The following is a 27,008-nucleotide window of genomic DNA, read 5'->3' on the forward strand; positions in this document are numbered from 1 at the left end:
ATATAACACTTATTTTTGACGTAGGATGTTAAAAATCACACATGCACAAATTTACATTATACCGAACAATCCCTGCGAATTTGAACCCCAACAGACAAGTTTGAGTCTACCGAAAGAAAGACAAACACATGTAAATAGTGATGCCAGTATATCCCCGTTTACTTTGTAAAAGTAAACATTTTAAGAAGTTATGAACAAAACTTGTTCCTGAAAACAAAGTAATTTAGGCCAACAGCTTACCAGAGTAAATTCATATGGCTGTAAAATCACGCCGCATATGTTCACCAATGACGGAATATAAGTTCAACATGGTAATCTTTTTGGATCAGAAATCTTCACTATTATATGTCAAATCAAAGGCATTGCAACATGGATATTACAGAAAACGGAAATTGAAAATACACAAAACTCAAATCATTTTTAGACACAATTTAATACACCTATTCAAAAAGTTGAAAAGAATTTAATAAATAAATAAAAATACATAAAAAAATAGGATGGATGACAAATGGTTAAAGAAATCACAGCTAAAATAACACTAATTACCACAAACTTAATACCAAATTAATTGACCATCTAACAAGTGCAGTCTATAACATTATAAAACATGTATACACAGTATAATTGACAGAATTCTATATTTGTTTGGCACTAAATGCATGTCATTGGAAACATGTTGTCCGATGTATTGTACTTATAGCAATGTGGATGAAATATTGTTTCAAATACAAATCAAAGGGTATTTATTTTAGTGAAACAATCCTAATTCAAATTGAGATGAATTTCCTTATTTAAATTGAAATGAAGCTTTCCCGTATACCTTTAAATATATCACAGAAACAAGACATTACGCAGTGTTTAATTTACTAAGTGGGGTACAAATAATAGTACTAAGTTAACAACTATAATAAATTTAACTGTCATAATGATTCTAATTATGCTAAATAAACATAAACATATTAATTTAAAAGCATGTCAAATACTCAGATTGGTTGAGCTACAACATAATAGATACTATATCTAGATCTAGATCTTGAAATTAATATAAATAAACATATTTACAAAATTAACATACTTAAAGCTGTACACTTACAGATCATTGGCAATTAAAAATAAAGAATGACATTTGAGCTGTGTTATGCGAAAATGGGTCTAATGCCATGTACGGGTAGCATAGCTCCTGGCCAGGCTGGGCATCCATGCAGACGGATCAAGAGCTACCCTGACCAGGCTGGGCATCCATGCAGACTGATAAAGAGCTACCCTGACCAGGCTGGGCATCCATGCAGACTGATAAAGAGCTACCCTGACCAGGCTGGGCATCCATGCAGACGGATCAAGAGCTACCCTGACCAGGCTGGGCTACCATGCAGACGGATCAAGAGCTACCCTGACCAGGCTGGGCATCCATTCAGACTGATCAAGAGCTACCCTGACCAGGCTGGGCATTCATGCAGACGGATCAAGAGCTACCCTTTCAGCTAATGAGACCACAAAACCTTGCCTGACTGCATAACAGACATCATAGGTCCTGACCAGGCTGGCAGATTGTGCAGGCTGGTCTGTAGCTACGCGGTCAGCATATGGCATATGACCCTTTTTTGCATTTCATAGAACTTCAAATTTAAGCTTTAGTATGTTTTTCCCTTTCTGCATAATTGTATACTCTTCTTAAGAAATACATTAATTCTATTGAGTGTTAAGGCTATAAATGTCAGAGCCATACATACACAAAAGCAAGTTGAAACTCTGAAGCGGACCTCCATTAATCAGTGATCTGATCTGTGAATGTGCAGCTTTAAATAACCATCTGTTTACATGGAATAATGCAATATATCACAGCCGCTGTTTGGAAAGTATGGTACAATATTCATCAATCAGAATAAAATTAATGTATTAATCATTTGCTAACAAACAAAAGTTTGACACTAACTGACATAACAAACATTTCAGACAGCACTTAAACAATTCTATAACAAGTAGATTCTGCCCTTCTTTTAATCTCAATAAACCATTCAAATAATTTGCTAATGTGTATCAGTCAACATTCACGTATTTAAACAAGACAAAAATATGTTTTTATTTTAAACTAAAAATGTGTCAGCCAGACAACGAAGGTTCCGCAAAAGATGAAAACAACTTAACCAAAACATAAAGACGTGCAAGTTCACATGTTTATAGTTAATATGTTTTTAAATGCTCCGCCCTCTGGGCATAATGCATGTGCGTGAAGTGTCGTTTCAAATTAGCCTGTGCAGTCTGCACAGGCTAATCAGGGACGACACTTTCCGCCAAAATTTGATTTTTGCTAACAAAAGATTTCATTTTAACGACAAATGTCATAAAAGCAGACTGCACAGGCTAATCTGAGATGGCACTTTACGCACATTCATTATGCCCAGTTTTCTCAGAACACCACACACATTATGGAGGTGCCCAAGCTCCAATGTTGGGTTCAGCTCACTATCAGCAGTACTTTTTGAGTTATGCACGATACAAGTTAGGTAAACAATGTCCTTTTTTTGCTCAATAAGGGGCCATTACTACGGTTATGTCATTAACAACCGAACCAAAATATGCTGGTCCGACATGTCATATGCTGGTTTATATATTTGCAAAGTTTCATCCGTCTAGCTTCAATACTTTTTAAGTAATGCCAGACACAACAAATGGGACAGGCCGGGAAAATAAGGGAGAAAGGACGGGCAAATCTATATGCCTCCCTCTTAAAGTGGGAGCATACAAACTCATACGGCAAGTCTGGTATGTGTATGAAACATAAACTAAATTTAACAACTTTTATCTACAAACAAGATAATTAACGTACCAGGTATTTGAGCTAGTCTAGAAAAGAAGTTACAAAACAATACGAAAGTATGGATTAATTTGAAGCAAACAATCTTGTTTTGTACACAATAGCTTCGTTCCAATATAACCACCATAGGGTAACAAGAACTTATCTTACATGCTGAAAAACAAGAAGATAAGCCACAGTTATACTTCAGTAGAATTATATTTTAACTCGTAAAAAAGTCGAAAGGTTGAAGCATTCGCGTAACAAAACTTACTTATCTGTCATAATGAGTGATGATGACCAGGTACAACTACAATGTGCTATGCCCCTAACCCTCTACAATGTGACATTTTAGCCGCCTCCTTTTCTCCTGCCCCTGAGGCCTTTAATGCCCCTGGAGACTTTGTAGGGGTAACAAGCCCAGACCCCTTCTTTGGAGAATGTAATGAACTGTTAGGGCTCACTGGAGCTGCTTTGGTCTGATTAGTTTTTATTCAGTCTTGTTTTCAAGATTTGTTGACTGCTGGCGATTTGTTTCTGTCTCTTGAGGGGGAAGTCATAGGTGTTTTGTTTACAGGAGATCTAGCAGGGGTTGAAAGAGCAGGGTGGGGGTTGAAGGGGTCATCCGTGTGGCCGGACAACCTCCGCTTCAACTGTTTGCGGGCACGAATCTCCCAGAGTCGGAACATGAGTTTGGACTTCCACATCAGCCACCTGGGTGAGGAGTAGTAGGAAAACATAAAATAATGAGCTACAGGAATGCTAAGTATGTAAACTGAAATCAATGATGGAAAAATAGTAAAAAATATTATTAAGTTTAATCATTACAAAACTTATGTTTCCACTTTACAATATCCATAATATCTTTTACTTTTTTAATTTCATATGTTTATTCTTTTATATTGATTTGATATCTCTATGAATTATTATAAGCTTCAACATGAATCTATTTGACATGAAATTTAACAACAGCTATTTGATTAATAAAAGCATAAAATATTTTGAATATTATGAACTGCTTTATCTGAAATAATTAATGAATGTAAAATACATTTAATCGAAACATTAAATATCAAATAATGTTTATTAACCTAAACTAATTACATTAAAATTGCATTAAATGATGCCCTTCAAAAGATATTTGCCACCGTAAGCACAATATAATGCTAATAAAACAGATACACAAAATAAGCTTGTGCTATATTTTCATTCAGAGAAGCATTAAATCCACAAGAAATAGAAAGTAATAAGAATAACAGCAGAATGAAGTCATGCAACTACACTAGGTCTGTGTCTGTGGAAATCTGGGTGCCTGCTCTACAACTAAGATATATTTAAGTGTAAATGCCTGAAAAAGATTAACAATTTATGTGAAATATCTACATAAGCAATTATTTAAATGAAAGATCTACACACAATACATAACACAAGTCATGCAACAAAATATACTTATATAAAATAATACAGAAATAAATCATAACTAAAAAGAAACGCAAGTTTGCATTCACCTGATTGGATACACAAACTTAAATTGTTTGCTTAAATTAAGGATTAAAAGAAGCTTAAAAAATCATTAGGTTAACAATTTGCTCCATGTCAGAGAGTCAACAACGAGAAATATCCTGAACAAGATGCTGCTTCAAATAATGATGATGCCCCGAGTGCAAGCCTTGTCAGTTGATATATTGACCCATTTGAATAAGTCTATGTGCAATATTAGGTCAATGTCAAAGAAAAAATTCATCAAATGATGTGAGTGTGCTGAGTGTTGAATTAAGTATCAACACTTTTAAGTACAATTAATGTTAAGCAAACTGTAAATTTAGTTTAACCCATTTATGCCTAGTGGACTCTCCCATCCTTCTTAGTTGGATCAATTTATTTCCAAAATTAGGGATGTCTAGTATATTTATTTTTATATTTGGAACAATTCTTACAGAAATTCCTTAAAGCAAACAGCGTAGACCCAGATGAGACGCCGCATCATGCGGCGTCTCATCTGGGTTTACGCTGTTTGCAATATCCTTTTTTCAGGACGCTAGGCATGAATGGGTTAACCAAGAATTTTGACCTTCAGAATTAACTCCATAAGTAGGTCACTGTCAAGGTTAAAATGAGATCAGGTGATGTGGGAACATTGACAGTGGTTAAAGACATCATCCATTCAAGTATCGAAGCTTTGTAAAAAGTACCATTGATGTTAGATGAATTCGGTCATTTTGGGTTCATCTCATATGGATAGACGGACAAACAATTAAATAGACTGACAGGCCAATAAACGTCATGCATGAGTAGAATTCTGGGGCATAAAAAAAGTATTCCAACACTGGTACTGGTATTTTACCCAAGAATAAGAACTCAAAAAAGACCATTCTCTCCCTCCACCAACACACTGGTTGCACCTGCCACATGTTTTATGTGCCTGTCACAGGTGACATGAGCAAGGACTAGATATGCAGATGTGAGCACTTTGGACACCCCAAATATATGGAGCAGAGCAGGTGATCATTTTCTGGAGTGAAAGTGTAATTAGAATTTCACTTATTCATGTGAAAAACAGCACTTCATGTTTAATTTAAGCTTACTCTAAAAAGCTAGTGAACATGTGCATCCCTGTATTCCCCTCGCTCAGTGAATGACATACCCCCAGGGTGTCCCAGTCCTTATCAGACATTGGGCAGGTCAGATCTCACTGACCGCTCAAAATCTGGACTTGTAGCCAAGTTGTCTTGGCTAGTCTCGACATAGTATTCATCATATTCCCCTTCCTGTCCTACATGTGCAGCAGCATTCTCATGCTGCTTTTCTTTGCTGTTCAGGACCCTAGACTTGGACTGGCGCAAGTCTGACCTGGGTGCAACCAGCGGGGATGTAAGGTCAGGTGGAGGGTGATTTTTCTCGGGATAGCTGCGCATATGTCAGACATTAGAGTAAAAATATTAATGTTTTGTAACATACATAAATCAAAGCACACTCTTTGATATATTAAGTTTTGTTTGAATTTTAGGAAATAAATGTTAGCTAGACACAATAATAAACAGTTTAAATTTCAGGGAAACAAATATTTTATTAAATATAAAGAAATGCACAAACCATTAAGCTCAACGCGATCTAATTACGAGGAGTACAAACTGCTCATTCTGTAATTTATGGTAAAAAATACAGATAAACTTCAAGAAACTAATGCTTTTCTTCATGCATTATTTTATGCAAGCTGTTGCTGTGTAGTCAAGTATTTTACACAAAGTATCTATTCAGAATTCAGAATTTAAACATAACCTCTTATGTGTTTTTTCTAGTTAAACTGACATTCCGTTATTATAACATCATATAGACACAACACAAGCCAAAAAAATGTGAAAAATTCACAGAAAGCGTGCAAAAAGATCCAGCATACCTTGCCAATAACAGGATGAGAACCAAGCAAGCACAAACTGACCAAAAACTTATTACAATGTCACAATATGCAAGCACAACCAAAAAACTGTAACACCACAACAATGATGCAATATACACCAAGAGTACAACTCTAAATATCACAGTCTACAGCCTGGATCAAATGTACTCCATTCAAGTTAAATTTACAAGACAGACTAAAGGTACCTCAGTTTTCTCCATTTTGATCGCTAATACAGAAACAATGTGGATGTGTTGTATTCTAACAAATATGCATTATACCATTTCGGTAATGTATGATGGTTTGAACAAACCAGTCCCGGAATTACTGTCTTAATAAACACTAATTAAAATAAATATTAGGATCAGTGATTTACCAGTAAGTTAATTACTGTTAGTAAAGCTGGTCATAAAATACATGGGCCAAACTCTGGGAAAACCAGTCTAAACACATGTTCGTTAAAGGGACTTGTAGATTTTTGTATTTTTTGTTTAAATGATGTTTAATATGTTTACTTACAAATCTATAATGTTTTCAATATTCTTAACTAATTAAAATATTAAGAAAAATATTATTTTTTTTAAATGCTCGGGATTTGAACCTGGGTTCTGTGGAAGCAAAAGCCAAAACGCTACCACTGCACCACAGAGACTTTCATTTTGATTACCAAAAGATACCCTCTATACTAATACTCTACGTAGTTTCCATTTTACCAGACTGTGAACAAGTCCCTTTAGGTGTCGTCTCAGATAAGTCTTTGCTGTAAGCACAGGCTAATCAGGGACGAAACTCCAACTGGACTGGATCTTTGTTTAAAGAAGACATCCTTTAAATGAAAACTTCCATAAAAGCGGACAATGTCATCTCTGCTTAGCGTGTGCAGACTATTCTGGGACAACTCTTTACCTACATACATTCAGTCCGGTTACCTACATACATTCAGTCCGGTTACCTACATACATTCAGTCCGGTTACCTACATACATTTAGTCCAGTTACCTACATACATTCAGTCCGGTTACCTACATACATTCAGTCAGGTTACCTACATACATTCAGTCAGGTTACCTACATACATTCAGTCCGGTTTTCCCAGCGCAAGACTTTTATTATTGTATACAAAGAAGAACACAGTTACTGTGCTGATATCCACCCTGCCAGTGAAGTACAATAGTTCTGCATATGACACTAGGTGGGACAAGCTGCATTTTACATGTGATTTTAAACTGAATCATCTCTGACCTCACAATGTTATGCAAGTATTTCAACCTATACCAGCGCCCAAAATTGGCTAGCTTGTATGTTACTTGCAACTACATGCATGTAAGATTGCACAGGGGAATGGTTAAGTAATTAGTAATAACTGTTATTTTATCATATGGAATATTTAAATTAATTAAAAATATCAGATCTGCTACATCAAATATTTTATATTATTTATGTGTTAAATTGGACTCATTGATACTTATTTTTACTGACATATCATTTTAATGATTGCAACAGCATAACAGTGTGTAGTATACCTAATTTAAGCATATTTACTACACATCATATTGGAAGCATTAATGAAATGGTTTCAATTATCATTCTTAAATGAATATAGAAAACAAAATGGCCACAGTCTGTTTAATAACTTTTACCTGTATCCATACAGATATATTTGCATTACATCCACACATTTCTTATGCAATCATGAGGTCAGAGTGTGCAGTGCCCCCTACTACAGCTTACTTGTATGCATTGTATACGCCCCACTCGTTAACTGGCTCAGGCGAGTTGCCTTGGTTACGGTCCCTGTCCTTGACAAACATGGGGTGGGAGCGCCCGACCATGGGCTCGATGGCCCGCTTGATGTCATCAATCTGCGCCTGCAAATTCTGCACTTCCTCTCCTCGCTGCATGATGGGCAACACAGACAAAACAGGGCAGTATTAGAGCAGATTTTATACTTGTATACCAATATGGCTTCCGACATTCAGGCTGCAGGTCTTGTGTAAGGCCAGCCCACCAACGGAGGTCACAGATTTTAAACAGAGCCATGACGCAGCTGTCTGAAACCGCTGGCTGGTATTACTGTGGAACCACTATGATAAATATCTATAAATGTTATCAGGACCGGGTCCGATATGTCTCTATGATGATGCTTACAGTAATAGAAACAACACCTGTATTTTCAAATTAGTACATACAAACGGCAAGGAGTTCAGTGTTTAACATATAATTAGCCTGAAAAGATAGCAATAATGCCTTGTTTGGGTATAACAGTACATTGCATTTTATAAAAAATAAGTACACAGTGCTAACATTTAACATAAATAATCATAAATAAATTTTGAAATCCCTAAACATAATTACTGCTATCTCCTCAGTCGATTAGTAAAATACCACTTTGTCCTGAAACAGAGATATAATATCAAAGAAGACAAAAGAATAAGAAAAACATAGATTAGTCTCCATGCATATTAACTGTGGGGGGAATCCGAATACAATAGGAGGAACCATGCCTGTTAATGCAAGAAAGTTAAAATGTTAAACAGGAAATCTGAAATAAATTAGAACACAGAAACTCTAGGTTAGCATTACTAGCAACTTCCAGTTAGGTCCAAAGAAAGCTCTTGCCATTCATAGGTCTTACCAAAGTATCAATTAAATATCCTCCAGACCCGATTGCTGGTTGCGAGGTGTTGTGTTCTGGTTTGTTGGAGATTGGACCCCATGTGTAGGTGTTTTCTTGCCAGGGGTCACATTGCCAGGGGACTGCTTTCCAGTCTGTGGGGTCTTCTTTCCTGCACGACCAGTCACAGGGGTCTTGTTTTCATCTCGCGGGGTTGTTTGCCATTCATCTGGGGTCACATTTCCTGGTGACCTTCTGTCAGTAGCTGGCTTTACTTCACCTGCAGGAGTCTGCTTTCCTGCATCATCCATATGCCCCTTGGGGGTGGGGGACTGCAGATTCATGTTTTTTAAACCCTTTGATTCAAAGGGGCTTTCCTCCCTCTCTTCCTCAATGGTAGCCTGCTGCAAGGGCCTCTGGGGGTCAGATAATTTCTGCCGTGAGGGGGCAGGGATGCTGTTCTGACTCTCCAAGGAGCCCCAGTCGTCCCAGCCAAGCCCAGTGTCAAGGTCATCCATTTGGCTGTGGTGCATGGGCTCGATCTTCAGACTTGAACCTGTTACAATCTTAAGCTGGTTTATTTGAGTCTGGAGGTCTTGAAGACCACTAATCCTCTGAAACAGTAACAGCAAGGCTCAAAGCTGAATCCATTTTTTTAAAGTACACTCCACACAACTAAAATGCTGTCTTCAAAAGGTAAATATGTTGATTGAAAATTTCCATGAAAAAAGTACATCATGATGTTAAGAAAACTAAAGCCATTCAATTCATAGATGCCTATGCAGGTCTCCCACTGGCTCAAAATTTTCTTTAGCCAAATTTGGCACAGGACACAGAAATTTTTCACATTTGATCAGTTTTGGGGGTTTTATGAAGAAACAGTTTTCTTTTATAACTAATGATAAAATATGACATTTCTGCAGTAAAATAACAGCAGTGAAAATAACATAATTGTTCTTTTCACCGATGAAAAGAACAATTTTCAGAATTATTTTTTCTATTTTTAGATTATCATATCAAGATGTAATTCCCTTGTTTATATCCTTGTTTATATTTTTTTATGATCACGAGTGACACAAAATATATATTCCACCAAATCCAACACGTTTTCTTTTAGTTTTATGCTTTTTACCGTTTATTTACATTGTAAAAGAGTTTAACTGAAGAATTTTCCTGTAATAATGACGTAATTTCGTCAACAAAATGACGTCATTTCGACAACAAAATGACATCATATCAATGTATTGAGGCACGCTACGGGAGAAACTCCAAAAAAGGTTAACTTTTCAGCGAAAGGGAAACAGCTGTTAATTATTTTCTTGAAAAAGGGGCATAAAAGAAACAGGAAATGTGTTCATGTCAGTGTAAGATCGTTTGTTATTTCACCCGTGAGCATAAAAAAATAATATTTTCTATGATCACTTGAAAATAACAAAGGATCTTACAAAGACATGAACAAATATCCTCTATATATCCAAATAAAAATTTATTGAGCCAAATTTTCTTATTTGTAGCCATTTGCTAATTGTGCAAATGGCAGAGCAGGCCCTGCCTATGACTTATCGAGTCAATTTTGACGTGTTTGAAACATAAAGTTTTTAACTCCTGTCCATTTAAAAATGCAGTTCTATAATGTGACAATCAGTTGTTTAAAAAGTCTAATCCCTTTATAACTATGCACTAATATTAAATGGCAAGTTAACTCTTAACTTTTCTGTTGGAGTGTGAAACTACAATGCCTACAGTTTAAGGCATCATTCAACTATACTTTAAGGCATCATTCAACTATACTTAACCTATGTCTTTACATGTGCATATATGTATGGTGTATTTGTCATTAAAATGACAAAGAGAGGCAGAGAAAGCTATAAAAATCATGCACAGAAAGCACACACTATATCTACCACTAAAACAAGTACAATATCAATGTATACTGTATGAGTTATAGGCTCTGAAAACTAAACACTTCCATACATATCAACAGAAACAATACCAGTCAATAGAAAAGGGCACTTTTACCTAAATAGTTGGATTTGTTGGTGTCGGAACACAAATAAGAATGTAGAAAATGTGGCATGAGCATAAGCAATACAATTTGTTTTAAAAAAAAAGTCCCAAGACAGCGTTGCTCTACTGTTCTTCCACTTTGATATAGTATATTGTACATTTTTCTGTCATCACTTAATGTCCTCAAAGGCATATTTGAAGTTGAATATCTGTAGTAGCATATGTAAACTAAATGATTAACATTTATCAATCCAGACTTAAGGTATTCAGCTGAAACTATGTTTCTATAAATAGTAACATTGATTGACCCAACTGGCCCCAAATGCAATCTTAACCTAGGTCTGCATGTAAGGTACCTACAAACGAAATAAACACACACAACCTCCATCCAGTCTCATATTTGAAGAGTTCTTTAAATTCTTTAAAAAACAATGATGTTTATCCCACTCGCCCTTAATGAAATCCCTAAATAGGACTGTATCTAAGCTACCTACAAACAAAATTACACAAAAAATACCTCAATCCAAACTTATTCAATGAGTGGAAACTCTTTTTATATTTCAAGTCAGTGACCTTTACCCCACTGGCCCCAACTGCATTGGTCACTAGATCAGCAAATCTCCATGCTAACTAAAGATGACCAAACTTACCCAGAATGAAATCCCATGATAGGTCTACTTGTAAGGAAGAGATGGGAATTGTTGCAGGCAAACGTTTAACTTAAAGAGTTATAGGCCTTAGTCCCTGACCATGCATGATAATCCTACAAATGGGTGAAATTGTAATTGAATGTTTCCAGACACAGTCCCCCTCATTTAGGTGAGTAGTCTCATTTGGACTATTTGGTAAATAGTTGGGCTAAATATGGATCAGCAAAATGTTACAAAACACTTTCTGTGAGCTAGATGAAATGACACTATACATTATTTGACACATTTTAGGTTAAATGATGTTAAATGTATGTTTTTTAATATTTTTAAAATGCGAGTTCATCCTTCTAAATCATCTCATATTTGGGAAGATAATTATGAAGACCCCATTTCTCACCAGTTTCTGTTCTGACTGTATCTTCATTCCTAGCACTGTCTTCACGGTCTGCAGATTGTCGGCCAGCTTTCTCACTCCAATATTCATCTGTAAGTAATGCAACTGATGGTAGTATACACCATATATGAGCTGTAAGTAATGCAACTGATGGTAATATGCATCATATATGAGCTGTAAGTAATGCAACTGATGGTAATATACACCATATATGAGCAGCACTCTAGGAAAATGGGGCTTAATGTGTGTCAAGTGTTGTCCTAGATTAGCCTGTGCTTTCCACACAGGCTAATCATTAGCAAACCTTTCTGCCTAAACTAGATCTTTGCTAAGAAGAGACTTCCTCTAAATGAAAAACAACATAAAATTGGAAAGTGTTGTACCAGATTTGCCTGTGCAGACTGCACAGGCTAATCAGGGACGACAATTTACGCACATGCATTAAACCGCCTTTCATAGAGCACAGCCCATTTATTAAGTTCACATTGAATTGTTTGACAGTGATATTTTTAAAAAAACATTCTTAAATACATGTAGTCCATGTAGGAGTTTTACTGGTTATGAAACTAGTAACAATTAACAAGTGCATTCAGCTCTCCCACAATCAGAACAAATCATAAGCACAAAATATGTATACCCAGATATTACTTATACTCAATTTTTAAGAATAGCAACTTTTCATGAAAACATTTAATTCACAAGCCGTATTCAAAGAACTGAAATGCATGCTGCAGGTAAAAAGGCTAGAAACACAACATGTATTCTAGATAAGGACACCTCACAAGTCGAGATGGTACTTACTCGTATACATAACACAAAGTCTATACAAGTATGATTATGACTGAGTCAAATTGGAAAGTACATTTCAGTAAATTTCACAGACTGACATTCTATTGCTAAAAACTACATAAATCACATCAAATAGAACAACTGACTAAGAAGACACAACAACACAAACAAGAACTTAAAAGTAAAAATCACATGTATTAACAAAACACAAGCTTTTCTTTTGTTCTTATGTTAGGGGCATTAATACAATAAAGATGGAAAGAATCACATGAAAAACCCAGCTGTTGAAAAACAAATTATCTACAGTATATGAAATCAAGGTGGGCAAGAGATTCTATATCAAACCTTTCCAGCATCATCCTGAAATCTATTCCTCTGGGTAGCCATAAACAACAAGAAAGTAAGTGCATTACCATGGGAACATGGGGATGGTGCATGGAATACTAGTAAATAGTATGAGCTGTGTTCTGGGAAAACAGTTCTTAATGCATGTATGTAAAGAGTTGTCCCAGATTAGCCTGGGTAGTCAGCAAAGGCTTATGAGGGATGGAACTTTAGGCCTAGACTGGATGTACATTTAGAAAAGACTGCCTTTAAATGAAAAGTTCCATAAAGGCGGAAAGTGTTGTTCCTGATTAGCCTGTGCAGGCACAATTAACACACATGCATTAAGCCCTGTTTTCCCAGAGCAAGGCTCATATCATACAATATTGGAGATACAGGTATTGGGTATGTGGTCAAATGAATTCAAGACATGCTTTATACAAGTATTATGTGAAATGAAGTCTGATAGACTCTGTCGGTTTAAAGGACGACCTGTGAACACTTTCAGATAATTCTTTACATTTGTTATTCCTTCATCATCGCAATTTTCTTTGCAATGGTCATGACAATGCAAGGCATAAAGGGCATCAACGTGTCAATCACCATGAACTCTGTAAAAACTTAGAGCTTGTTTTAATGAAGTGGTATATCAATGTTATCAAGTAACATGGACACATAGGTCAAGGGGATTATTTGCATAAATTACCATGCAAAATGTATCATCCGACACTCACTAATCTGCCATTGTAATACATACAACCTATAACTTTTTATCAGAGAAGGGAATCCTTTTTGACTTTCCAAAATTTATTAATTGATATAATAACAAGTGAAAACAAGAAACGTTGGAGACGGGTGATGCTCCCCAAAGTTTTTTTTTGTCACAATATTGCACTATATATTCAGATAAAAGGAAACGTCTTGAGGGCACAGTAGTTGGGGGGACAAGAATTTTTTATAGAAAATTTCAAAGGGCCATAACTCTGTGAAAAATCATCCGACCAAAACCCGCTGATAATATGCACATCTCCTCTTGGTAGTGAAGCTTCCCATAAAGTTTCATTGAATTCCGGTCATTAGTTGCTGAGAAATAGCCCGGACAAAAATTGTGCATGGACGGACACACGGACGGACGGACAGACAAAGTGGCGACTATATGCTCCCCCCAATTTTTTTGGAGGGAGCATAAAAATGTTAGTGAATGGGTTAGTGTAAGATTAATTAAGAAAAAAATAACACATTTAGAGAGCTAAAATTAGTATTGCCTGGTAATTTCGATCCACTCATTGACTTACAAATACAAATTGATAAGGGCAAGCAGTAATTTAGCAAATTGCTGCAGTTTGGTACTCACAGCTTCAAGGTCCTGCAGAGAGGCAGCCTTTGGCTGTCTGTCCAGGCGACTTTTCAAGTTGAGAATCTCCTGACGAAGAATTTCCATTTCTCGAGCCCTGACCAAAGTGAACAGTACTAGTATTGATTGATGGTAACATGACAATGGTAATCTTAACCTAGGTGTAGGGAGTTGAAAGGTCATGTGGAAAATATATAAATATCACATTTCAGAAAGGGTGGTGCAAAATATTGTCTACACAAGAATGAAAACGTTAACCTAGCCGTTTTATTATATTATTTATTCTATTAAAACTGAGCAATTCAAACAAACGAACAAAAGCAACCTGACTAGTTATCTTATCGAGTCTGGCATGTTTTAGTTCATTACAAATAAGCAAATACAAATAAAAGAGCACATGCAAAGTATTTATGTTTTAAATTTAATTTGTTGTTTGGTAACATGGCTGCAAGCACCAGAAGTAAATACATATACGCCGTGCTCTGTGAAAAAAGGGTTTAATTCATATGCGTAAAGAGTCATCCAAGATTAGCCTGTGCAGTCCCCAAATGCTAATCAGGGACGACACTTACCCCTTTTATGATATTTCATGTTTTAAGAAAAGTCTCTTTTTAGCAAAAATCAAGTTAAGGTTGGAAATGTTGTCCCTGATTAGCCTGTGCAGACTGCACATGCTAATCTGGGATGACACTTTACACACATGCATTAAACCCCTTTTTCACAGAGCTCCACCCATATCAATTACCAAAGGTTGAGCAACAGTATTCAAATTTTATTTCTATATAAAGCCCAACAGGAAAGTGACATTAAGTAATATATGGGCATCATATATAAAATCATACATAAGCATGTGCTACAATCATTTGAGCCTCACTCTATGAGATCAAGGCTCAATGCATGTGCTACAATCATTTGAGCCTCACTCTATGAGATCAAGGCTCAATGCATGTGCTACAATCATTTGAGCCTCACTCTATGAGATCAGGGCTCAATGCATGTGCATAAAGTGTCACCCAAAATTAACATGTGCAGTCCACACAGGCTAATCAGAGATGACACTTTTTTCACCTTAGTTAAAGCGTTAATTGTCTTCCCTGATTAGCTGGTGCGGACTGCATAGGCTAATATGGGTTAACACTTTACGCACATGCATTAAGGCCAAGTTTCCCACAACAAGGCTCATTTTGGTTTACTCAATGTCAGAATTCCACCTGAATGCTATAACAAATCGAGGGCAAAGTTTTACCTCAATGCTATAGCAGCCTAAGGGCAGAGTTTCACCTCAAAGCTATAGCTTCCTACCTGCCATCAGACTCATGACTCAATCAAGGGGATAGTTTCACCTGAATGCAACAGTTACCTACCTGCCATCAGACTCGTGACTCACTCTTGAATCCATTTCAGACTTCAACAGTTTGAACTTCTCCTCCATCTGATAAATCTGAAGTAAGCCAAGAACTCAGAATTAAAACAGGGATCTGGTGAACTGTTATAGCAAATGTTAAATATTTATATAATTATTAATTCACATTAACGACATACAATACATCTTAGACAAAAGATTAGTATTAGATGTTGATGTTTCACAAACGTTAATATTCAACACAAAACATATTGGAAAGTGACTTAAGGAGCTACATGAATTTACCTTAATTTATGTTAAAATAATAAAAAAACTTTATCAATAACCAAGCACAAGAATCAATGCGCCTTGTTCTGGGAAAACTGGGCTTTATGCAAGTGTGTAAAGTGTTATCAAAGATTAGCCTGTGCAGCCCACACAGGCTAATCAGTGAAGACACTTTCTGCCTTAACTGGTTTTTGGTTAAGAAGATACCAAAAATTTCATAAAAGTGGAAAATGGTGTCACTGATTATAGTGTGGAGATTGCACAGGCTTATCAGGGACTCAACTTTATGCACATAGATTAAGCCCAGTTTTCTCACTAAGGAGACTCCAATAATTAAATGCCTTACATCTTGTGGTATTGTCTGCACACTGCGACCTAGTTCCCGAAGTGTGTCCCCTGTCGCATCCTGCCATTTTGAAATTGCCTCTATTCGATCCGAAAGTCGTTCTGACAGGTTGTTAGATGCCTATTAACATAAAAACCAATGCCTGGTTATGATCTTGTCAAACATGGTACAGATTACATGTCAGAATATGGAATAAAACATACAAAAACACGTGACATTTGAAGCAAGTTTGGTTCAAAGACTTAACAATGACTGAACAATCAACAATAAATACATGATCTCAGTAATGAATTACATAAAGGCATATTCAACAATTCAAACTACATTCAAGATCTAATACAATACATTAATGTTTTCTTTTTTTACTATGATTAATTTGACCTGTATGTTAATATCATAATGTTCTCAAGCAGTGAAACCTAATGAAGGCTAAGAAAGCAGTGAAGTGCATATCAATGATACAAGACTCTGCAGTGTAACTTGTGACAATTATTCTAGAAAATGGTGTGTGTCAATCAAGTCAGTTTACCAAGGAATGTGCCAATATAAGTTCCATACAAAGAAATACTTCCAGTTTATGTCCTTACAGTCAATTTAAGCAACTGTATGGAATAAACATATCACTAATATGTACAGACAATTATTTACATACTTACATTTCCATTTTAATTTTCACTTCATAAAACAAATTGTCATTACAGTTAATGTCATAACGCATTTCTGTTTTATCATATACAATCAGTTATTGGAAATATTAAATGTGTAGAAAGACCTGTAGTTTATACAGTGTGAATCTAACTATAAAATACCAGCAACAGTAGATTGTTAGTTATGCTGCTGAAAATGCAGGTAATATGTCCGATATAAATACCGTGAAGTGCATAACTAATTCCCTCCTGCAGAGAATAAACGCACAGGCTCAAATATCTACCACACTATGTGGACTAAAACACGGTGTCAACAAACATGTATTGCTTTGCAAACTGAGTACACATAAGCCAGTATGCATGTAGTGAGAACAAACATTGCCTGGGCAGGCCCCGTGTGATGTTCTACCTCTCCAAGACTGAACTCTGAGCCCTACAAAAACACCCAGCAACATAATGGAGACTGCCGCAAAATAGGAAATATACCATAGTACTGCACTGCAAAATATGTCAATAACAAACAAGCTTACAAAACACAATATGTAACATTCACTGTAGTACGCACACAAATCAATAATCAAATTACTGTATAAAACTTAACATAAGAAAATAGTAGCAAAACTTAAGTAGTAAAAGCAAACATTCTACTGAAGAGTGGAAAATAATATAAATCAAACAAAAAAGGTAGTGTAACAAGGGCAAAATGTCACACAGCAAGCATTGGAAAAATATATTGACAAATACACCATTCAAAAAGATGGTTTTAGTTAATAATGATGGTATAAGAACTTGACCAAAGGCTTCTTTTTCTTGTGCCCCACTTTCATATTTGATTTATTTTATTGAATATGCACTCATTTTTATATGATTTATCTTAATGCTGCAAAATATAAAAATATAAGAATAACAGTAGATTCCTATTTCTTAAGTGTCAACAAGTTTCATGGCTCATAATAATTCCCTGAAAAAAAACAATTTGACTTACATTGGAATATATACAAGAACAAATTCACAGTGAGTATGCACACACTCCTACGGAAGCATACAGATACTGTCACACAATATAAAATACATCGTATGATAAGAACTTTGTGCTAACATTGAGTACCAATTTGGGTTTATTTGTCTCCAAGACATCTGGTCGGTTGGTCAGGTGACCCCCCATCAGGATTTTAACCTTCTGCACGACATGCGGCACAATACAATTAACAGTGTCAATACAACTATACACATAGTAAAGAATATTGAAACATGACAGACATAAAGTGAAACAATAACAATCCATGTGCGTAAAGTGGTGTCCCAGATAAGCCTGTGCAGTATGCACAGGCTAATCAGGGACGACACTTTCCATCTAAACTGCTTTTTTGCTACGAAGAGACTCTCTTTAAACAAAATATACATAATCATACATGTATCATAAAAGCGGAAAGTGTCGTCTCTGATTAGCCTGTGCACACTTCACAGGCTGATCTGGGATGACACTTTATGCACATGTATTAAACCGCCTTTTCACAGAGCACAGCTCATATATAATTAACTTTTAAAGTTTTTTAAATGTACTAAGTAATAAAATGGACCTAGTATTTGAATACAATTTCTGTATTTGTAAACCATAAAATATAGTGTTTGCAATATACACAAAAGCTAAAAATGTATGAATGTATTAAGCTTCAGCATCTAACATGGGTGATGTAAAAAGATGACATACCGGTACTGATCACTATAATTAATTTCACAAAATCATACTTATATGGAAGTTACTTACCTTTCAATACCCAATAGTAGACAATCATCATGATTGATATCAAACAAGACAGTAAACTAAACAGTAATTCAGAATTTATGTGTTCATAAAAGGATATTAGACAACAAATGTACCCCAAAACATCCGGATTTTCACATCATAGCGAAAGCAAGATGGGATATATTATACGGTATCTATCCAACAAGTGGAGCATTTACAAGCATAAAAACTACCGTAATTGCCGATGCACATCTAAAGAAATCCTAGTTTTTCCAAGAGAATGAACATCATAACTTTTACGGATATGTTTAGCTATGAAAAGATTTTTACAGTTTATATTTCTAGCAAAAGCTTCATTTTGGAAAAATTACCATAAATATATTCCCAAATGAGGTGACAAAATATCATGCATTTATACATTCAACAATTGTAAGATTTTTGCGGGCCAATAACCATGCACATACATTTTTGCATGAACAATGTTTGACCAAGAAACATGTGATATTCAAAAGAAATGAGTGAACAATATTCCATATTTATTTCTATGTGAATTACATTTTCAGACAGGGTCTGTTTTACATTTTATCCCACACACAACACCAGTTCAACTCACCGCAGCTACTTTTGCGTCGAGCGCCTCCTCCATGGTGTTGAGTCTCTGTTTGACGGCGTTCATGCGTGCGTCCATGTCCGACAGCGCCCGCGTACTGCCCTGTTGCTGCTCATTCAACATCGTCTTCAGCTCTCGCTTTATCTGCACATAAAAATGCACAACCAGTTTAAATTTTATCCCACATAAAAGGGATTCTTGAAATTAAAATGTGTCACGTTCTTATCGTATACCGTAGATTTATTGCAAGGACATGTATACAGGGAAAAAACTTCATTTCAGTTTATCATGGATTTATTTATAAGAGAAAAACAAATTTTGTACTGATATGCTCATTATAGATACAGTATGCATAAGTTTGAGCTAGACAAGCCTGTACAACACGATATCTACAAGCCAGCAAACCTTAGGTTTGCATAATAGGGCTGATTTTTAAATCTGGCATTAAACAATACATATGAGCTTCGTGGAAAACATGGTTTACTGCATATACTGAAAATTGTTGTACCAGATTAGCCTGCAGTCCGTACAGGTTATCAAGGATGACACTTTCGGATTTTATTGTATTCTTTGTTTAAAACCAGTTTCTTCTTAGCAAATTTTCAGTTTAAGTGGAAAGTGTTGTCCCAGATAAGCATGTGCCAACTGGGACGACACTTCACTCACATGCATTAAGCCCTGTTTTCCCAGAGCGAGGCTCATATACCTTCTCAGTGCTGGATGACAGGTTCTGTGAGACTCCCCCTATAGCCTGCTGCAGGGAGGAGGTGGCTATCTGCAGCTTGTCGTTCACTATGCTGATCTTCTCCTGTGTACCCAGCTCATGTATCTTCCTGTGTCCATGAGAAACAGCAAAGTCAGAAAAGTAAAAAATGTAAGGTACAAATAAAGTCATGAGGATTTTCCTTCATAGTTATTTAGTAGGAAAACGTGTCATGACTCACACAACAATATTGAAAGTCAAAGATTCTTACTTTACAATTGCAATCAAAACACTACCTTGACACCACAGCAGTTTAAAAAGTTTTAAACATTTTGTCTACATGTTGATGAAATAAGAACACAACATTGCAATGAAGAATACAATATGGAAAAGTCATTGGACTATAGCCTTGCCAAAAATTTTCACGGCCGAAATTTTCTTCTTTACAATTGCGTACACATCATGATTTAGCTGTAAGGGAGACATTTGTCAAGGAGTAGCATAAAAGTTTAAAAAAATGTCAGCATATACAGGCAAAATGTTAGATGTACAGACAGACATGGGATGGACATAGGGGCTTGCAAACAAATAACAAAATTCATTTAGTAACAAAGTCTTCATAATAAGTATGGCAGTACCAACCTAGACTTGATTTCAGCAGCCATCACTTTGTCCACCTGTTTCTTATTCTCTGCCAGCTGTTTCTCAACAATGGTGATGGACTGGTCCAGCTTGGTTATTGTGTCTCTGTTCTTGCCTCGTTCAGTCTGAATAAACAATAAAAAAAGAATCCTATTATCATGTCATTGACAAAATTACATCTTGTGGATTTAGCTAAGGTATATTTCCACCTTTTTGAATAAATAAAATATTTGCAGTAGAGTGGCATCATTTTGATTATGTCAATTAACATATTTTATGTCAGCAGCTTAAAAAGTGATACTTTAACAATTATTGAAACATTTAAAAATTCAATCCTTCCACATGTACATTGATTGTGATAGTGTTGTTTGATAGTGTAGTTTCTTGAGTTTGATACAATTTTGTTATGTCTGTCAATTAAATTAAAGCACTCCAATTAATCTGAAAGAAAAGTGTTGTGTCAAGTGGTATTTTTATTTATGTGATTTGTTTTCATCCTCACATCTTGATTGCATTTTACCACGCAACTTCCAGTTCACAGGAAGCCAAATATAATGTTAATTACATTCACATCCCATTTTGGTGACACGCTAATGATATTAATAAATATAAAATACATTTATTGCATTATTTCACTTTAAATGTCTAAAGAAACCCAATTGTTAAAAGTAAACCTACAGTTCAATAATCAAAGCTGTAACAAATTCAGTTGTTTTGTAAACTGGTTGCATAGAAACACTTAATGAGCCTCGTTCTAGGAAAACTTGGTTTAATGCAAAAGCCTGAAGTGTAAAACCAGATTAGCCTGTGCAATCTGCGTGGACTAATAAGGGATAACACTTTCTCTTTAATGGTATTTGTGTGTGGGGGGTAAGTGTGTGTGTGTGTGTGTGTGTGTGTGTGTGTGTGTGTGTGTGTGTGTGTGTGTGTGTGTGTGTGTGTGTGTGTGTGTGTGTGTGTGTGTGTGTGTGTGTGTGTGTGTGTGTGTGTGTGTGTGTGTGTGTGTGTGTGTGTGTGTGTGTGTGTGTGTGTGTGTGTGTGTGTGTGTGTGTGTGTGTGTGTGTGTGTGTGTGTGTGTGTGTGTGTGTGTGTGTGTGTGTGTGTGTGTGTGGGTGGGTGTGTGTGTAAAACAAATGTCTTTTTTAAAAAGTCCAGAAAGGCAGAAAAAAATCACCCCTGATAAGCCTGTGTGGACTGCATAGGCTTACATGTGATGACACTTAACGCACATGCGTCTAGTCCAGTTTTACCAGAGAAAGACTCAAATGATATTCATGACATCGACTTGCAGTGACTCTCCACTTACTCCGATGCTCTCCTTCAGTATCTGCAGCTCCTCCTCCAGAGCCTTCCTCAGGGTCTGCCACTTCCTGTCTGCCTCCTCCCTTGAGGACTTCTCATACTCCTGCCGTGACTGCTGTTCTCGCTGCAATATCTGTCAACAATACAACAATACAAGAATTATAGTGAACAAAATAAAACCTTATAAATAGTCATGGTTTATTTTGTGCACTTTTTATGTTTAACTAATGCTTCACATTCTTACTTTGCAATATTTCATAGTTTTAGTACCTTTATTAGGACCCTTTAAATGCTTCACCTCTTAACACAAAAAATTCTTGGCATTAAAACAAATTTGCATAACTACACCTTCCATTAGATTCAACAAGAGGGCCAAGATGGCCCTAGTTCGCTCACCTGAGAGGAGTTGGTTCATTAAATTTTTACCAAACATCAAACTTGACCTAGATATTGTACAGACAAACATCCTGGTCAAGTTTCATCATTATTGAACCAAAATTCTGGCGTATGGAGTGTTTTTGTTTTTGTAAAATTTGACCTGGTGACCTATATTTTGAGTTGACCCCCCTTATCAAACATCAAACTTTGCTTACAAAAATAAATATTATGAACAAGATTCATAAAATCTGAAACAAAATTGTGACCTCTAGAGTGTTTACAAGGATTTTGTATAATATTATGAACATTTTGACAATCTAAGGGCAATAATTATGGCATAATTTATGTAATTTTGCTCATTATCAAACTTGACTGAGATCTTTCAGCAACTCTAATAAAGAATGCTTGAGAAACGTGAATGCTAGAGTGTATACAAACCAAATGTGGACGGGCGGACGGCGGACAAAGACCAATCCTAAAACCTCACCTGAGCAATCAGGTGAGCTAAAAAGTGTGCTTCACCGATCTGAGCCATTTTCCAACTTGTCCGAGAAATCAATAAAACCAATGTATTGACTAAGTTTCAACGATGATTAGGCTAAAAATGTGACTTCTATAGTGTTCAGTCACAAGGTTTCTCTCTGGTCACATAAGGAAAACTGCCCCACCCCCCTGGCAGCCATGTTTTTTTACCGTTAGGGACCATTTGCAAACTCATCTGAGATATATATAAAAACCAATCTTTTCAACAAGTTTCATGATGATTGGGCAAAAAATGTGACTTCTAGAGGGTTCACAAGCTTTTTTTGGCATTAGCTGTATACGCCAGCTTTTCACCTTAGCCTGACCTTTGTTAGCGTCCAATAGAATTCAAATAAAACTTCCCGCGGCCAAGTACAGATGAATACACTTCATTGACTGCATTGGCTGATTTGATAATACCACTAGAACATTGGAAACATGTCCGCGTCTTTGTAACACTGTTTTACTGCGTGTTCAGCATGAAACAGTTTTATCTCTAATAAAAAGGCTTAATAGATAGAACAGTTTTACACTCAATCTCGACATCAATACAGTTTGTGCGTGCACCTTTTATTTTCAGAGGATTTTCAGCGCGAGAACGTTGTGTACTTAAAGGCCATGTTCTCATATTTAGTACTGACTTCCATATTCCTGTCAACATGTTATATGTAAAAGTATAAAGAGCAGTGGAAGCGATGCCTCACTTTAATGCATTGCATTTCAACCCGCGAGGTATAAGGGGTCAGTTCGCGGTTAGTGTGTTTGAATGTCAGAGTTTATATACAGGTCAGACCTTATGTGCTGTTCGGAGTTCGCGGTCAGTAACATAATAGTTATATAATAAAGACGCTATAGCGTGAACTAGGTGAACTGGAATTTTCTTTACCACCAGAAAGATGTGAAATGAAGATATCCAGTGATATTATTGTATGGCATGTCAATAATAGATTCTTAATGTGTTTTCAACAATACCATGATAAATATTATTTTTAATTAATTAACAAGAATTATTCCATCATATTTACTAATGTATTATTGCAGCATATTGACTAATGTATTAAGTATGAGCGCAATGATTCTCGAAACTGTTAATAATCGAATCAAATACACGTAGCAATGCCCGATAAACCACTCAAACAGGTTTGTTCAAAGAACGCGCGTATACATATTTAAAATATGTACGGAGACTTCGCGTGTGGCCAGTTGACTTTGGTTTTCTGTTTTGTATCTATAGGTTAATGACCAGCAATATGTAATGATGTAAAATAAGCCGCGAAAACTCCGCGTAACATCCCGTACTGCGTTTGATGCAGCTAAAGACTGCACAGAAAAAGATATTAGCTATCCTTGATCTCATTCATTTAAATCTTTACCTTCCATAAACTCCAACCACAATCAATGCCGTATATCTTTTTTAAAGATATTTCTTGTTACTATATAAATACTAGAAATGGCGCGGCAGAGGCCGACGCGTATCCCCACGCCGAATGTTTGACCTAGGTGTGCCCCAGGGTTGGTAATGGGGCCATGCATAGCTGAGATTGACCGTATTGTCATAAGAGAAGTTCATCATCAATTAGAAGTGAATTGGTGTAGAAATGAAGAAGTTATAGTAAAAGGCAATTTTGGGTGGGTGTGACATATGTGGGCAGGGCGCCCCAGGGTTGGAAATTGTGCCATGCATAGTTGAGATTGACCGTATTGTCATAAGAGACGTTCAGTATCAATTTGAAGTGAATCAATTTGAAGAAAAGAAGAAATTATAGTAAAAGGCAATTTTGGGTGGGTGTGGTCTATGTGGGCGGGGCCCCAGGGTTGGTAATGGGGCAATGCATAGTTGAGATTGACCGTATTGTCATAAGAGAGGTTCAGTATCAATTTGAAGTGAATCGGTGTAGAAATGAAGAAATTATAGTAAAAGGCAATTTTGGGTGGGTGTGGTCTATGTGGGCGGGGCGCCCCAGGGTTGGTAATGGGGCCATGCATAGTTGAGATTGACTGTATTGTCATAAGAGAAGTTCAATATCAATTTGAAGTGAATCGGTGTAGAAATGAAGAAATTATAGTAAAGGCAATTTTGGGTGGGTGTGGTCTATGTGGGCGGGGCCCCAGGGTTGGTTATGGGGCCATGCATAGTTAAGATTGACCCTAATGTCATAAGAGAAGTTCAGTATCAATTTGAAGTGAATCCGTGTAGAAATGAAAAAATTATAGTAAATGGAATTTTTTGGTGGGTGTGGCCTATGTGGGCGGGCGCCCCAGGGTTGGGATTGGGGCCATGCATAGTTGAGATTGACCCTAATGTCATAACAAAAGTTCAGTATCAATTTGAAGTGAATCCGTGTAGAAATGAAAAAATTATAGTAAATGGAAATTTTTGATGGGTGTGGCCTATGTGGGCGGGGCGCCCCAGGGTTGGGAATGGGGCCATGCATGGTTGAGATTGACCGTATTGTCATAAGAGAGGTCCAGTATCAATTTGAAGTGAATCGGTGTAGAAATAAAGAAGTAAATGTAAAATAACCTAAAAAAATGAGTGATAATTTCTGACGCCGCCCCACCCCAACCGCTATAACTTTTGACCCAGGGGTCAGATCAAAATTCCAAATAGTGCAGGGTCGCACATATGCTCATAGCTACCATGTGTGTAAGTTTCAAGGTTCTAGTGCTTTTAGTGTAGGAGGAGATAGTGGCCAGGACGGACGGACAGACAGACAGACAGACAGAGACGGACGGACGGACGGCGGAGATAACCACAATATCCCCACCTTTTTTTCAAAAAGCGTGGGGATAATAAGAAAACTGCCCCCCCCCCCTGGCAGCCATGTTATTCAACTGACCGGAACCATTTTCGAACTGAACTCTCATATCAAGGAAACAAATGCTCTGACCAAATTGCATGAAAATTGGGCCAAAAATGTGACTTCTAGAGTGTTCACATGTTTTCACTATACATATAGAGAAAAATGCCCCGCCCACTGGCAGCCATGTTTTTTTACCAATCTGGACCATTTTCGAACTTGTCTGAGATATCAATAAAACCAATGTTTCAACCAAGTTTCATGATGATTGGGCAAAAATTGTGACTTCTAGATTGTTTACAGGTTTCTCTATAGCCAAATAAGGAAAACTGCCCCGCCCACTGGCGGCCATGTTTTTCAACGAACCGGAACCACTTTTAAACTTAACCAACATATCAGTTAGACAAACATTTTGACAAAGTTACATGAAGATTGGGCATAAAATGTGACTTCTACAGTGTTTACAAGTTTTTTCTTTTTTTTTTGACCTAGTGACCTAGTTTTTGACCCGGCATGACCCAGTTTCGAACTTGACCGAGATTTCATTGGGACAGGGTTTCTGATCAAGTTTCATGAAGATCGGACAATAAATGTGGCTCCTAGAGTGTTTACAAACAAATGTGGACTGACGGACAGATGACGGACAAAGACCGGTCACAAAAGCTCACCTGAGCAATCAGGTGAGCTAAAAACATAAAATACTATTAAAATGACAAGCAAACATAAAACATGCCATCATGAAATGATTGCGCAATACACAAGCCCCGCCCACCTTCTCAAGCTGCTGGTACTTGGCCTGTATCTCGTCCTTCAACTTCATCTCTTTGGCTGTCAGCCGCTTGTTCACATCCTCCACTGTGCCAGAGAGTTTGGAGTTGAGTTGCAGCTTCTCAGCCTGCGCAGCGTGTTCCTTCTCGCGCAGAACCATGTCCACTGTGTGCATATTCTCCTCACGTTTCCGGGCCTGCTCACCCAATGCTGTGTTCAGCTCGTTAATTCTGAGGAGTAAAGTTCAGCCCAGTCATTATGGAGATTTCATAACATTCACTGATATGTTGCCAACACCCTATGAGTTCTGGGGCAAAGTTCAGCTCAGTTATTTGGAGATTTCAAATCTTAAACTGATTTACATGTACCTAATAAATTCAAGGCCCATATCAATTAAATTTTATTTGTAAATGTTTTTCTTAAATATTTGCCTGCTCATACTTAACGGTCCAGGTTTGTCGCAAGCAACCCATCTCTTACTTTGCTTGCATTAACTTTTCCAGATTGCGTCGTTCACTTTGCTCGGTTTCATGTTTTCCACGGAGGTCCATCAGCACATCTCTCAACTCAGACAACCTGGGGAGCAAACA

At 36.7% G+C, this 27,008-nt stretch overlaps 1 protein-coding gene across 5 annotated transcripts in view; it reads right to left on the bottom strand.

The window, feature by feature from the left end:
• Positions 1-414: 414 nt before the first annotated feature.
• The window catches only part of LOC127866652 (ninein-like), a 64,359-nt gene continuing 37,765 nt past the window's right edge, over positions 415-27,008 (bottom strand). For 3 of the 5 annotated variants that reach the window (XM_052407361.1, XM_052407358.1, XM_052407360.1), the window contains 12 exons: positions 26,899-26,994; positions 26,423-26,648; positions 21,954-22,082; positions 20,648-20,772; positions 20,009-20,135; positions 19,306-19,446; positions 16,299-16,418; positions 15,687-15,763; positions 14,323-14,419; positions 11,859-11,945; positions 8,826-9,418; positions 3,372-3,508 (listed from right to left, as the gene is read on the bottom strand). In XM_052407361.1, coding sequence (XP_052263321.1) covers positions 8,837-9,418; positions 11,859-11,945; positions 14,323-14,419; positions 15,687-15,763; positions 16,299-16,418; positions 19,306-19,446; positions 20,009-20,135; positions 20,648-20,772; positions 21,954-22,082; positions 26,423-26,648; positions 26,899-26,994 — 1,807 coding nt within the window. In that variant the 3' untranslated portion in view covers positions 3,372-3,508; positions 8,826-8,836. Of the gene's footprint in view, positions 3,509-7,921; positions 8,086-8,825; positions 9,419-11,858; positions 11,946-14,322; positions 14,420-15,686; positions 15,764-16,298; positions 16,419-19,305; positions 19,447-20,008; positions 20,136-20,647; positions 20,773-21,953; positions 22,083-26,422; positions 26,649-26,898; positions 26,995-27,008 lie in introns of those variants that run through there. The other 2 variants (XM_052407362.1, XM_052407359.1) reach the window with 2 other exon arrangements.

The sequence above is a fragment of the Dreissena polymorpha genome, chromosome 2, assembly GCF_020536995.1.
Source record: "Dreissena polymorpha isolate Duluth1 chromosome 2, UMN_Dpol_1.0, whole genome shotgun sequence".
In the NCBI taxonomy this organism is placed as follows: domain Eukaryota; kingdom Metazoa; phylum Mollusca; class Bivalvia; order Myida; family Dreissenidae; genus Dreissena; species Dreissena polymorpha.